The sequence below is a fragment of the Gadus macrocephalus genome, chromosome 21 (assembly GCF_031168955.1).
Source record: "Gadus macrocephalus chromosome 21, ASM3116895v1".
NCBI classification, from domain to species: domain Eukaryota; kingdom Metazoa; phylum Chordata; class Actinopteri; order Gadiformes; family Gadidae; genus Gadus; species Gadus macrocephalus.
In genome coordinates this window covers 4013377-4028353 of record NC_082402.1, presented here as the reverse complement: position 1 = coordinate 4028353, position 14977 = coordinate 4013377, and the positions used below count along the sequence as shown (strand labels likewise).

Here is a 14977-nt window from a genome sequence, read left to right as displayed (position 1 = left end):
CCTGCACAACACAGGACTGCATGTTAAAATCTAGTTCAACAACTTACCTGTGTAGCGCAGTAATACGCTAAACAGCGTCTAAACTACCAAAATATTCATATAACATCATATTTAGCTCAGACGTCGTTCACTCAATACATTCATGATCCAAAAACTGACCGCAGCTGACCTCGGTCTGGTGAACTGGGCTTTTAATTCTTTCACTTCATATGTTTCGACCAATCCTGTTGCTGGAGGCAGAGTTATTTGCAGACAAACTAGACCAGCCCATGAACATTTTAAAAAGTAAATAGGCATTCCTGTATAATTAAGGTGTATGACAGTTCCCTCTGCTGGAAAACAGTCTCACACCAAACTAAATTTTCCATTTGAACAAACGTAGCTATAGTACGTTGATGTGATACGGGTTGGTGGATTGAACGTGTAGCAGAGAATGGCCTGCGGGGAGTATGTACATTGTTAAATACATGAATAGGCTTGAATTTAGTAGTAATATGGAGGTTTCATATTTTTACAAAATGGATTATGTGAACATCGCTGAATAACAATCATGTATATTAAATGTAATGCAGGAGTTTAGCTTGACATTAACCAAGGTAAAGGACAATAAAATGAACCGCACCAAACATGTAGAAGTCAATGTGGGATTTTAATACATGAACAAAAACACTTGACAGAAGTTTAATACAATTTTGTAAAGGAAAGCAGAGGAAAACATTTCCTCAAATGAATCTTCTCAAAATGTCACCACCATTCCGTAAAGCAAGTGAAGAGGTTTGTGTAAAAGCAGTCCTCCCTGACCAGCTCTGTCCCTGACTCTAAACCCTGACTCTCAACCCTAACGCTAAACCCTCTGAGGGCAGGAAGACGCGCCTTCCGTGTAAAGGTTCGAACCACAGAGAAGGAAGGAAAGAGGAAGCAGTAGAGAGTAGTGAAGTAGTGAAGTTAGTGACAGACGTGAGGGAAAGGCGTGTGGAAGCACACGGTTACATGTGGGGTCAAGAAGATCACTCCCACTGGAGGTCATTGATCCATCAGCCTCAGACTGCTGAGCTCAGCAGGTCTTCTGGAGGACGAGGCTCAGATGAACTGAGGAGACGGGACCAGCAGGATGTCAGGATCAGGGCGGGTTTAGCTCAGGTGTGTCTACCCCCCGACCAAACAGGATCAGGTGAGGTTCAGCTCAGGTGCGTCTGCCCGGACCAAACAAAGACATTGATTAGGTTCAATATTCAAAAGATGCAACATTATCTGAACCAAAGATAAGTCATTAAGGAGCAGGAAGGCTTTAGGGCGCCTTGCTCAAGGACGCATCACTGTATTCTGAGGACTTGAACCCGGCACCATTGGTTTGAGAGTTGAACCCCCTACCTAGTCCACTTTGTCCAGATAATGCAAACTCATGAGGAATCCTTGATGATAGAGTCCTGGTGGTCCTCAGGATTTGCCTTCCAGATGTACGGCTTCTCCATCAGTCCTCCAGATTCCTGGTCTTGTTCCAAACGTAATGTGTCTCTAATGTAAGGTAACAAACACAGTAGTAGTTTGACTCTAATGTAAAGATAACAAACACAGTAGTAGTTGGGCTCTAATGTAAGGTAACTAACACAGGAGTAGTTTGTCTCTAATATCAGGAGACAAACACAGTAGTAGTTTGTCTCTAATGTAAGGTCAAAAACACAGGAGTAGTTGGGCTCTAATGGCGCGTAACAAAGTAGCAGCTGTAGTTTTTCTGGTGAACAACCACAATAGTATGCCGTAACTTGTACTGGACAAACTAATCCTGCGTTACAACAAGTCCACTCCGCTTATTTTAGGCAAACTTACGAGGATCCTTGTTGGTAGAGTGATGTCGTCCTCTTGGCTCGAGTCTTGGCTCCTCCATCAGCTCTCCTCAGCCAGAGTCCTGGTCTGGAACAAACAGCGCGAGTCTGGCCCTAAAGTCTGGTTACAAACATGTATTTTGTTTTATTTTTAAGCCCTTTATTTCCAGTTTGTTTGGTTAATACAAACGTACTATCCTTGTTGGTAGAGTGATGGTCATCCTCCAGATTCACGGCTCCCCTACCAGCTCGCCTCCGCTCCAGAAACACGTTCTAGTAAGAAAACACAGCGGTAGTTGGTTAACGCATGTCAAAGTAACAGCTGTATTTTGCCCTTTAAGTCAACCATGTAAGTAAATACAAACTTACGAGGAATCCTTGTTGGTCGATTCCTAGTCGTCCTCCAGCGTCTCAGCTCCTCCAGCAGCTCTCCTCAGACAGAGTCCTGGTCTGGAACAAACAGCGGAAGTCTTGCTTCAACAAGTGGTAAAACAGATATAGTCGTCTGGTATATATGGTACAAACGCCCGTAGTTTGTGGTAGCAGTAGTCTACTAGAAGTGGCAGTGAGTGTGATGATCACTTCAGAGTCAAGCTCCATCTACCCCCCGACAGACGTCCTTCACCAGGCAGGGCCTCCACCAGCTCCTCCACAAGGCAGGGCCTTCAGCACGACTCCTCCATCAGCTCCTTCAGAACGGCTCCTCCATCAGCTCCTTCAGCACGGCTCCTCCATCAGCTCCTTCAGCCATGGATTCCTGGTCTGGTTACAAACACAGTTGGTCTCAGCAGTAAATCACCAGGGGACGCAACACACCCCACCTCCTGCATCTGAGGTTCACTTGTAAAATGGAAGACAAAATTAAACACTTCAATTACACAACGTCTGCAGATTGTCGCGTTCAGCAATTCATCCACTACGGTCGTAGCAGAACTAGTAACATTAATGGCTCATATGACTCTTGCATAACCCCCGTATGAATTAACTTAAAATCATAGCTGGGCACAGATTTAAAATCATAAGATGATCAAAACCAGACCTAAACTACCGTGGATTTTAGTGTTTCAGATGAGCTTGGTGATGGTTACCCTCTGGTCCGGTGCTGCAGGCCCCTGGTCTCCAGCCTCAGTCTCCGGTCCATCCTGGCACCACAAGCCTCCGGTCCCCAGCCTCTCAGCCAGGCCTTTCCGCTACAGCAGAAAGTTTACATCAGTATTTGCCCAACAATAAACTTATTTGACTCATCCGGAACTAAGTTACACAATTGAACTATTATTTTATAACTCAAGGCCAAAAAAGACTTGAGACTAGACATGAGCATCCCGTTTTCGGGAATGAAGACAGAGCAGTCCACAAGTTTAAAGAAGTGGTTAAGGCAATGCATTGAAACTGACCGGAGAAGACTACTCACACAGAGAACTGACCTGTTCTGGAGAACTTCTGACAGGAGGTGGAGGTCTGGCTCTGGGTGAGGAGGTGGAGGTCTGGCTCTGGGTGAGGAGGTGGAGGTCTGGCTCTGGGTGAGGAGGTGGAGGTCTGGCTCTGGGTGAGGAGGTGGAGGTCTGGCTCTGGGTGAGGAGGTGGAGGTCTGGCTCTGGGTGAGGAGGTGGAGGTCTGGCTCTGGGTGAGGAGGTGGAGGTCTGGCTCTGGGTGAGGAGGCAGACACCTTGGGACAAACTACATGCCTTTTTAACCTTGTACAGTTCTAAAGTATCTTCTACTGTAACATGTGGGAATGACAGCCATTATTTTAGCTTTTATATTATCCAGTTGTTAACTCTGCACCAAAGTCGTTGTTTAACATCATTCCATTGGATAGGGTTTAACTTCTGTGGCAATTAATGACAGCAGATATTTAGAAAGTACAAAAGCTGAAGTAACAAAGAACACTAAGCAGTATCGATATTTAAATCAAATATACTCAGCCATATTCAGGTGCTGGGTTCCGTTGAAGAAATGTCAAATTATCTTCCACCTTGAAATGATTTTCAGCCTTCACTAATGTGAAAAATAGGCCCGCAAGTAGAACGCTGTTTTGCGTCGGAAATTAACATATTGTACGACGTACGTGTGAGTAAGTATTTAATATCAAACTTGAGTTGTTTAAGATAGGGGCAACAATTCCCAATGGAAACCGACTGAAAAATAGTTTGTTGGCAACGGCTCGAGGTTACGCAAATACAATCCAAAACAGTCCGCCAGATCCCTCAGGGGACTCCCGTCCAACTAACTGCCAGGTGGTTTAGATAGATATACTTTAATACTTTTTACTTTTGGTTTAATTTGTTTCTTAGGGTTGTCAAGACTACAACGTTCTATGCTAACCATTGGGACTAAATCAAGTGACCGCACTCAGAACCTTCCACGGCGGGAAGCACAAACCGTCCGACTGGAATCCGAACATTCCGGCCGGAACCAACCAAAGAAAAACATAACCAGCGCCTCACCTTGAGCTGAACGGAGGAAGATCCTGAAGTCCAGCGATGGTCTTCATTAAAACACAGCCAACAGACTTACCTTGAGGAGATCTGTTTGTTGCTGTTGGTCAATACTACTATTCAGTGTACATTTACATTATTATGCACCCAGTGTGTACAAGTTATATCACTCAAAACCGTACGAAGAACCAAACTACCATGTACGTCCCACAACAACTTTACACCTAAAAACATTCAATACAAAACCGTGTCTACATTTTACAATTATCTAGATTATTCTGGGTACAAATAATACAGAGCAAATCTAAACGTTGAGCTCACAGAGAGCCGACCATAGCCCTGCAACGTCACCCTGACCGCCTCATCACCAACAGCAAATCATGCCAGCCAGCCAATACATATACAGCTCCAGTGAGAAGTGGGCATCTGAGTGAAAGGACTGCCCATAATAAAAAGCCCAATTCCTGAACTATCCAACCATCTTCATGGTTTAAAGATTTACAGACTTGACATTGCATTGGGTTCTAATCACCTTAGTCTGCTCCCTCGTTACTTATAAAACTCTACATCTCTATCACTAGAGTGTTGCATCCTACTCATGGGGGTGTGGTCTGAGTGAGCAGAGATGCATGCTGGGATACAGTGCTGTCTGAAGTCTTCAGTTCCATAGACACGCCCCTCAGGAGAAACCAAGTGTTTGAGAATCTGTCGTGACAACAGTTACATGAGCTGGAATATCCTTCAAGATGTCGCCCGGATTCTCAGAGGAGAAAGGCTAAGAGGAAGATGTGAGGGTTCTTCCTCTCAGCCAGTGGAACACAACAACGGTCTTCATCAGAGTACCATGGAACACTTTGAAACATTCTCCTCTTTACACCTTGAAGCCCCAGTGAAGGTTTCCTCACCTCCTCAGCTGAAGAGCACAACTTCAGCTTGAAGAGCGCACTAGCTGGAGTTCGCGGATTGGTTCTGATTTAAGGGAACCAATCGTTCAGCTAGTCCTGTCCGAAACAAATACAGTTCAGCCTGAGAAGACGTGCAACCGAGAGCAAGACAAGATCCACAGGGCTCTCCATCAATCCAGCCAGGTAGGAAGAGCCGTCTCATTACAGGTCTAACGGTCATCTTGAATATCCATTTAGGTCCCTTTCCAACGTCAGACTCTCCTTGTGAAATTCCTTTTGGTGTCCATCCTCCATTGATCCTGATGGTGTAGTCCTAGTTTGAAGTCACTGATCTGAACACGCCGCTTGCATCCTTTTACACTTGAGTTGGATACTCTCCTTCCTGCCCAGTGTGTTGGATCTCGCTCCGGAGCGTCGCTCAGGGCTCTTCATGTCTACTGGAGGCCCTTAAGTAAACGTGTGGCCGTCCATCAGGTATGATTTAGTTGTCCATTCCAATATCCCAAGCCAATCACACAGACCCCCGTATGAACATTATCACTGTCAAAGCAAGCCGGACACACACACATAGAACCCAGGACACGCACGTAGAACCGCATGCCAGTTGTGAGTGGGAAACACACACACAGTAAAACCCTAGCGATGATCAAAAATCTTCACACACACACACACACGCACGCACACACGCACGCACGCACGCACGCAGGGTAAAAACCTCAAAGCAAATAACATTTCCCCCCCCCCCCCCAGCTCTCCTGTCAGGGCACCCATAACAGAACAACCAATGTCTCCAGAGACGTAAATTATGTACAACATTCTTCAGTGGCGTCCCACATTGGTGATGGATTATGCTTGGCGTCTCCAAACTGTGTCCCAGGTTGATTCAACGTCTCTGAAGTCATGTCTTTGTAGTCCAGTGGTTTCCTGAATGAGGGGCCTTCACAGATGCAAATGGTGCAGCTTTAGTCAGCCTGAGGACAGGAAGGAGGTCATCTGTTCAGAAGACCACCCAGTGGAGGGGGGTGGCTCTTGAGGAGCAGGATCCATATGGGGATGGCCCCAAATAAGACCTTCTTGGAAAGGAAACTGTTCCTGAGGTGTCACGATGCCTGGAGGGGACTGTTGAATGTGTTCCATGGTTCACTGTGTCAGACTGAAGTTGTGTTTCAGTCGTTGAGATGAGGAGCCCCCTCATCTCCCCCTGGTGTTTCTCCTTCTGAATCCCTGTCTCCATCTTTAAGAAAATTCCAGTCCATGTAACTGACGTCACGACAGTTTCTCAAACACTGTTTCCCCTGAGGGGGCGTGTCTACAGACCTGTAGACTCGAGACAGCTCTGTATCCCAGTATGCACCTCTGCTCACTCAGACCACGCCCTGATCAGTAAAGCAAAACTCATGTGATGAAGATGCAGAGCTCAGGAGAGTAGAATGAAAGAAGACTGAAGATATCAGAACCCAACCAATTACTCCAGCTTACAACAATAACTTGGAGCCTGTAACCATTTTAACAAATCATTAATACCAATATAAACCAAACACCTAAGTAACCCATGAACCTATATAAAACATCCTTACTACTCAGATCAACCTTCAGGTAACAGGTTAATTCACTAGGAAGCCAAAATACATCAATGTGCCCAGAGTAATGAGAAATTAATGACTTACAGTTTGCAGTTATGCTTCATGGTTAAGTTGGGATACTCACAGAACTGCAGTTAAATATCCATGATAGACCTTTGAAGAAAGGAACAGTTTACTCATGGTCCAAATTTCAATTGAGTTAAACCACCACAATCCCCGAATTCCTTCACACATTATCAGTGATTTATATTCAACATACAAGTCACGTCAGTTGTGCTTTGCCACACAATTCTACTCACATAAGGTTCAGATGAGATGCTCTTCTTTACTTCAAAAAGTCTTTAACCTGGGAAACTTGAAGAGATGTTAAATAAGTCACAACAGACTTCATCAAAACAGTACACAAACAAATGTACTGTCCGGTCCCCTTTTAAGTGAAACGCACCAGATGCAACCAATTAACTAATGAAGAAAACCACCTGGCAGGTGAGCTGCGGCAGGTGAGCTAATTAGTAAAACTAAATGCAGGTTCGGCACCATGTGGTCTTCTTGGTAACAGTGAGAGGCTAATTCAGCTCTGTGTTTGATCTTAAATGACCTCCCTCATTTTAATTAAAGGGATGAGTCTGATTTGACTGATTTAGATTCAAACTTCAAAACGAAAAAAGTCTTCATTCAATTCACCTTACTGTGTGCGCGAGTGAGTGTGTGTGTGTGTTTGTGTGTGAGAGAGTGAGAAGGAAGCTTTCATCAAAGAGACCAGAGACTCATTCACTGGTTAAACTGGAGTCAGCGCCTACCACCACATACGTTAACACACACTCACCATACAGACAAACACCTGACTGCTATGTTATCCCCAAATGTCTAAAGTTCCATTCAAGTTATTGCAAATGAATACAAGTGAGGCAGAACTCACACGCACATCTGACTGGGGATAGGATAGGTTAATTCACTTGAGGTGGTGAACAGGTTGTTGTTTATTCTCTTGCCAGAAGGACTATGTCTATCTAGACTAGGCTACTTATAAATGTTTATGAATACTTTTATTTTATTTTTTTCCCAAAGATCATATTCGGGGCCAATTAAATATCAGAGGCTTTATCCCCAAATAAAACAGCATAGGGACGCCACTGCCTTAAGCTAACGTATTTATCCACGATAGCAGACACTTTAAATAATAGTTATAATTACATGCAACTTATTTCAAATAGTATACTAGATACTTACAAATATATATAAAGGAAAATATACGAAAAATAAATGGCTAAAGTTAATGCAAAATTATGATGTAGTCGAATACAAACAGTCTACTCTCATTGCTGTCTTTGGAAGTTAATTCTGACTGATATACTGTTATCTTCCACAGCATGACATAACACATCGCAGGAAGTGGTGGTGCTCCACTGTGTTGGAGAATCTCCATACTGAAGGGTATAGTTCTTCTGAAGCAGATGGGCTGTGAATTCCAATATTAACACAACCTTAACAGTCGAGACACAAAGCCGGAGAAATCTTCTGGAGGATAACGAGATTCTAACATTTGCGAATAAATTGTACAATGGAAACAGTGGAAACAGAGGACATTGTTCATGTTTAATTACAAAGCATTCCATTCATTGAGTTACAGTGCAAAGTTAGCGACCAAAGAAAAAGGCAGACCACGTCCACTTCGCAAAATCGACATCACCAAATGTAATGGCATCGTCAGTGTTGTGGGTGCTACATGGTTTGCTAGGTACTCATGGCTTACTGGTAGCATTACTAGCAATCGACTGTATTGCTGTCCCTGTTTGCTAATGAATAATGGCAAATCTCCAACGTGGGCTGTTCAGGGTTTGACTGATGTGAAAAATCTTGATAGGGCAAGTTCACGTTGGTGCTGCTATGCGACATTCCTTGCTGGGCACCATGCCTATCGATCAGGTTGTTTGAAATAATGTTCTCGTTCTTTTACTAGTTTGTTACTCTGACAGTTCTGTTTGATATTGTGGAAAGGGTGAATGATTCAGAGCATGATGCATTTGAAATGGCATCACTTTTGGTCTCGAGTCTTTTCTTACAACAATTGTAACTGAAAATAAACATAGCTAAATTACAACCAATAACTTCAGTCATTGAGGGCAAAAATAGGCCCAGGTTTTTTTATTTACTTTTACAAATCCAGATTAGGCCTGATTTGAATACTGCGCTTTGCATCCTTTCCTTCTGCCCTTGTAATCCATTTCAAAGACATGCTGCCTTTCAAATTACAGTGATGCCACTGGTGGCTTTGTATCAATTTTATTCACATAACTATCCCTCCCTACTATTTTGTGGTTCACCAAAACACCCGGAAACAACTTGAGTCTCACATTCTTATGCCGCCATATACACCAACTGTGCAAGCAGGCCAATGGCAAACAAGCGTGCAGTCCTTCCTCCCTCACTTTAAAAACCACCAGCCGCCACTGATATACATATTTCAGCAGGAAATTCAATAAAATATTCAAAGTATTTCTTATACACGTTACAGACGGATAGAGCTGGCGAGCAAGAGAATCCTGCAAGACATCGACATATCGCAGAAAAACGTGACCAAAACTAAGTTCATGATAGGCATACCTGCCAGTCCCATCATGTAAATACATTAACAAACATAATAGTTGATGAAGATCCGTGATGGAGAATCATGTAGTTAGTAGCAGACCATATGTATAGCTTCTATGGGTCTATGCTGCGTGCTGGCGGAAAATCAGTAAACAATGATGAATTTGATTGAGCGATCTTTCTCAAGAATGCAACCGGTAGATCGTTGGGAATCAAACCCAGTATATTTATAGTCACCGATTTCCACCTGCCCCAAGAGAGAGGTCACCTGAAGAATTGCTCATTGCAAAATAAAGTTTCATATGTTGGGATTTCTGTGTGCAATGTTGCAAACGACCCCGCTCTTAGGCCTCAAGGTTCCAGTGTCCAGGATGTCAAAGGACTGTCCTGGCACCAGGCTGAACTCAAACCTCTGAAGCAATTTGGCCATCACCACCTTAGCCTCCATCTGGAATCACATCATACACATGCTCAGTTTGTGATTCTGGATTCTTATCGGAGTTAGCATGTTTGGTGTATCTACCTGTGTCACCCACCTGTGCAAACTTCTGTCCCAGACAGGAGCGTGGTCCGAGAGCGAAGGGGTAGTAACAGTAGTAAGGCCTACAGGAAGATGGCTGCAGTGAATACGCAACACTCTCTTTCCTTCTTAGTGAACATAAACATGAGCGCGTAGATTGTTCTTGTTCCCAGGATTTTACCATTAAATATCCACTACGCTCCTTTTAATGTAGACTGCTTACTTGGGAGCGTCAGTATGAAACCGGTCCGGATCAAACGTCAGTGGGTCCTTGAAGAATTTGTCCATCCTCCCACAGACGTAGGAGTCAAACTGTAATGCACACAACAATACACTTCAACTGATATCATTGACACCATTCATCAGTTGCGAATATTTACTTTTCTATGAAACTCATTCAGTCTCAAGAAGACTGCTAGAGAAACTGTAGCAACTGACCATGCACATAACTCCTGCAGGTACGTGAACACCACTGATTGTCATGTCCGCCGGCAAATCACGAGAAGTTCCCGGAGCCGTGGCATACATCCTAAGGGTCTCCTTCAGCACCTGTCAGAAGAATATAAGATAAGGAAGGATGACTCTTCAATCCCAGACGGGAAATAAGCTTGTCCGAGAAAAGTTCAGTAAAGTTATAAGGAATGATGATGCAATGATACAAAAATGCAAAAGAAAACTACAAAACAATTCACAAAATATAAGCTATGTACACTGTAATACTCTTAGCAATGTAGATGTAAAGACATGCACGTCAAGAAATGTTTGGCCCTTCATCTTGATCCTTATGAAGGATGTACCTGTGAGAGGTAGGTCAGCTCTCCCAAATCATCATAGCTAATCTCCTGCTTCATTCCAAGAACAGCATCCACCTCTTTCTGCGCTCTGGTGAACATATCGTAAGGTCACACATAAGGTTACAGGAATGTCTATGTCAATCTCCACATTAACTTGAATTGAAGTTGCTAATTTCTTCTCGTGGTGTCTTACTTTCCCATGACGTCAGGGTTTCTTGCTAGCTCCATGATGCAGAATGCAAGCTGATTGGCTGTAGTTTCCTGTCCTGAAAGCAGTTATTTCTCAATACATATTGAGAAATGATTCCTCATCAAGATAATTATGTCTATGAAAATTATAAAGTTATAAATTCACGTTTATATTGATACTTACCCGCAATGAAGAACGTCACAAAGTTGTCCAACATAAGATCCTCATCTTCTTTAGTCATTTCCTCTACTGCGATAAATAAAGTATTAATTCTTCTATCCTTCCCTCTTAATTGGTGTCCTCACTGGCAAACAATCAATTTCAAGGCATTGCTCTTTATGAACTGCATTTTATCATAGGATTTGGAACCCAACCTTGTCCAGCTGATTTGATGATCTGAGTGAGGATGTCTTTGGGTACATCTTCACCATTTTGGATGGCGGTTCTCCGTTTGGAGATCCAGGCTTCCCCTGTGGTCCGCAGAAGCTGGCACGCCTCCCTCACCTCTTTGATGAACGGCCGGTTTTTTGGGTTTAGCTGAAAGAGTTAAATGTTCAATCATATGGGGTAGAATTGTATAGAGAGCTGAGGTCTTCAACTTCCATCAAAAAGTTTCTGGGTTCGATTCCCAATGTCTTCAGCTAACCAATGGACCCCTTGGGCAGGATACCTGACTCCTTACTTCTCCTTAATAACATAGTATTTAAATTCACTGTTGCTCATAAAAGCAATACAAGTGTCCAAAGAGTAGTAATACGTAGTATCCAGCGTGAACAAACATGCATATCGATTTCATATCTGAAAAAATGAGCATGTACCTGAAAAAGCATGTCTCGGACGTAAGGAACCATGCCTTTCAGACACGTCTCAATGGCTCTAGGGAAAGGTGATTCATGGTTTTTGTGGAGATCCAAATCCATTCCAAAGGCCAACTGAAAAATAGTAATAAAACATCAGTAGAATGTATAATGCTTTTGAAGGAAAACCGTTTTCTGAGAATGGGATCTGTGAGCAATGAAAATTTTTGGGCAACCAGGCAGGAAACAAGGACAATGAAGTAACCTGTAAACTCTTCATTCACATTCATTCACTAACTATCACATGGAGGACAGATGTTTGGATGGATTACCTTGGTGATGACATCTAAGGTCACACGGTTGACCAACTGGAGCATCTTTGCTTCTTTTTTGCTGTCTGCTAACTTTGTGAGTTCATCCATGAGGTTTTCTGCCCTCTCGTTGAAGGTCCCCATCAGACCCCTGAGGTACCTGGATATTAAACGAGAAGTCTTGGGGTCAGCACAGAAAGCATTGTATCGAGGCCTGTCCCTGCAATGTTCCCGTACAAAATAGGATTTTTTTTTTAATATTTGAATCGATTTTGAAATGGCAAAGGTCATCTTCCTTGCTCATGAATTACACTGGTGCCAACTTACAGACTGCTGAAGGCAGGGTCCATAATCCGTCGTTGTTTATACCACTGCTCATGATCGGTAGCTGTAACCAAGCCATTTCCAAGAAACCTATATTGGGGGAATAGTGAAAAGTGTGTACGATTTGGAGAATTTGAAATTACAAATAAAAAAAGGGTTGAATGAACCAATACTTTCTCCCACATTACATTCTCAATTATAACTTGATGAGAATAAGCATGGAAAAAAAAAAAACTGTTTACTCTGACTTTGTCTACCTTGGCGCGGCGCCCATTATACCTCTTCAAAATTCTGGTTGGAGCGAGCGGGAGAGCCTTTGTGCAAGAGACAGCCTTGCAAGAGACAGTTATTCCGATTTGTAGGCTACTATTATTTTACACTCAGTTTAAGCGCTTGAGCTAATGGAGTAAGCTCAGACTAGAGTTCTTTGACATTGCATCTTTATTCCTATACAACACAAATGTGATATTGAGTGATAATTATAATTGCATTACATTACAGCATACATGTGTGTTTATATTAATGGCATGCGTTTAAATAATCAATAAACCATGAGATTACCTTTCTCCAAAAAGTCCATGGAGTTGTTTGAATACAATTTTAGCTTTAGGGTACTTGGAGGACATCAAGATCTCCTGAAATCACCCAGAAATACAATTATTAAATAATGAAGTCCAAAGATTTTGAACTTTGCCCTCATAATTGAGCAATTCCTTCCTGTTCAACTGCAGGCTTGTGGATGCACTGGAATAACGTAATAGTTTACCTTGGTAGCCTCTGGACATGTCACAAGTATTGCAACGACGTGAAGAGTATTAATCCTAACAACTGGCCCATACATTTCAGCCCTGTGAAAGAATAAATAGACATCCTAAAATATGTTTATCAGTGCAAACCGTATTTTTCTTTTTTTATTACCGTCATTTTAGTAATGGTTGAGCTAATGCCTGCACAATCAACAGTTCTAACATAAACCTACTTACCACTGTAGGAATTTGTCGTGAAGATTTCTATCACTTCGTGTTTCCTCCAACACTGTTGTTGAATGCCCAAATAAAAAGCTGCAATGATCAAAGTAATTGGTTAATCTTGCTTACCAATCGACTAAGCGAGAAAATAATTGGAGAGTTCTTACCTGTCTCTTGGGGGGCCAGGGATATGATCATATTTCATGTGAACGTGTTTGATATACAAACAATAAACAAGGAACGCAACTGCAATCAGAAGGAAACTATAGCAAATAGCATAACAGGCCCAGTTTGTCAGAATGTAAAACAAACCCATTTTAACTTGTTTCATGCAGTTCGGTAGGCTATTAGAAGGGTTCAATCTGTTTCTGGTGTTCACAATGCTGTGGAGGAGGGCAGGGCATAGTCTTTTCGCTGACGATGTGTTTGGTCATAATGGTCACAGATACCGTGGAAACGCAGCCTAACGTTGAATACTCCTGCATGCGCTGTTAAAACCATAATTCAATAATAACAATAACTATAATACATTTAAAATTGAGGTCCAGTCTGTTAAGAGGTGCGTAAACGTTATTTCAGAAATTTAAGAAGTGCATAAACAACGTTCAAATGCGCTAGCCTCCGGTTAACCATTGTCATACTTTCCCTTATCAGCTGGTGGATAAAGGAGTTATCTCTACGCAGGGCCGGGGAGGAAGCCAAGGCTTCTGAAACAGCTGGAAGAGTTTGTGAAGAGAGCTGCACACCATTCACCGCCACGTTTATACGTAGCAGGGTATTAGAAACGAATATTCCCCCCCTCCGTTTTCAAAAATAACATTGTGCACACAACATCGTTTTCAAAATAGTTGTCGTTTACATCAAAACGCATAAATACGCCGTCGAGCGCAATTAAAGCCATATGCAAGCCAATCAGAATCCGCAGAATCAACAACGAATAACAGGAGCGTCTTCCCGTAACAAACAAACTGTAAACATAGGGCGCTCATATGACGTTAAGCATTTCCTGGCGCATAATGTGACGTTTCAGAACCTAAAACCCTGTTTTCCCCCGTTGACACGACAACATATAACCGGCGTTTTCAGAAATCTCCACTTTGGCCGGAGTTTTTAGAAATGATCGTTTTGTGACAAAAACAGCGTTTTCGTGTAAATGAGAGGCCAAACCGCGTGGAAATATCTGCGTTTCCCTTCGTGTAAACGGGGCACAAGAGGATCCGCAATCTCAGGGCTTGCACTCACGCTAGGCCATCTGGCCGCAGCCGCCGCACTGTGGCCCACGGTAGGCTCTTGTACATACGTCATTACGTCGTAACACGTCATCACCAAGCGTCCGCTCCGCTGCATGGACCATAATAAAGTCTCCCGCCAGTCAGAGTTTTAACAATGGACAACAACACAGAGAACACACCAACAGTTGAACCGCGCCATGTTTACCGTTTAATGGGAAAGAAGGCTCGTCGCCTTTATTATGTCCATGGTCGTCGCATGGACTATACGTCATCCAGCTCAGGTTGCGTAGCCATGCGTGTGCGCGTGTCGGCTCATTAGCATCTGTACCGTAGCGGCCCGTACCGTGGCAGCACACCTCTCCCAAGTGGCCAAATTGGCCCGGCCTGGCCAGACTGGCCACACTCACACTGGCAGATTTGAGCACGGTTAGGTGTGAAAACGGCCATGGCCAGATGGCCTAGTGTGAGTGCCGCCTAACTCCAGGTCGGTTTGCTCCATGACT

General features: G+C 43.2%; 1 protein-coding gene and 1 long non-coding RNA gene across 10 annotated transcripts; both read right to left on the bottom strand.

The window, feature by feature from the left end:
- Positions 1 to 616: 616 nt before the first annotated feature.
- LOC132450014 (uncharacterized) lies at positions 617 to 3850 on the bottom strand. Of its 8 annotated transcripts, none has more exons than XR_009523735.1 (9): positions 3248 to 3848; positions 2872 to 3013; positions 2548 to 2585; positions 2428 to 2512; positions 2193 to 2273; positions 2018 to 2096; positions 1828 to 1944; positions 1372 to 1492; positions 619 to 1193 (listed from the first exon to the last, which is right to left on the bottom strand). It is a non-coding gene; the product is annotated as an uncharacterized LOC132450014 (long non-coding RNA). The 8 variants fall into 8 exon arrangements; XR_009523732.1 differs by having other exon boundaries at positions 621 to 1193; positions 2912 to 3013; positions 3248 to 3847; XR_009523736.1 differs by having other exon boundaries at positions 617 to 1193; positions 2406 to 2585; positions 2912 to 3013; positions 3248 to 3850.
- Positions 3851 to 8802: 4952 nt separating this feature from the next.
- On the bottom strand, positions 8803 to 13652 carry LOC132449889 (cholesterol 24-hydroxylase-like). Of its 2 annotated transcripts, none has more exons than XM_060041765.1 (15): positions 13410 to 13652; positions 13258 to 13335; positions 13041 to 13122; positions 12836 to 12909; positions 12278 to 12364; positions 11972 to 12110; positions 11661 to 11774; positions 11217 to 11379; positions 11026 to 11088; positions 10846 to 10918; positions 10656 to 10740; positions 10297 to 10407; positions 10082 to 10170; positions 9875 to 9941; positions 8803 to 9786 (listed from the first exon to the last, which is right to left on the bottom strand). In XM_060041765.1, exons 1-15 carry the CDS (start codon positions 13571 to 13573, stop codon positions 9637 to 9639), a joined length of 1539 nt encoding a protein of 512 aa, XP_059897748.1. In that variant the 5' UTR covers positions 13574 to 13652; the 3' UTR covers positions 8803 to 9636. The 2 variants fall into 2 exon arrangements, with proteins under 2 accessions (XP_059897748.1, XP_059897747.1); XM_060041764.1 differs by having other exon boundaries at positions 11026 to 11091; positions 13410 to 13651.
- Positions 13653 to 14977: the final 1325 nt, after the last annotated feature.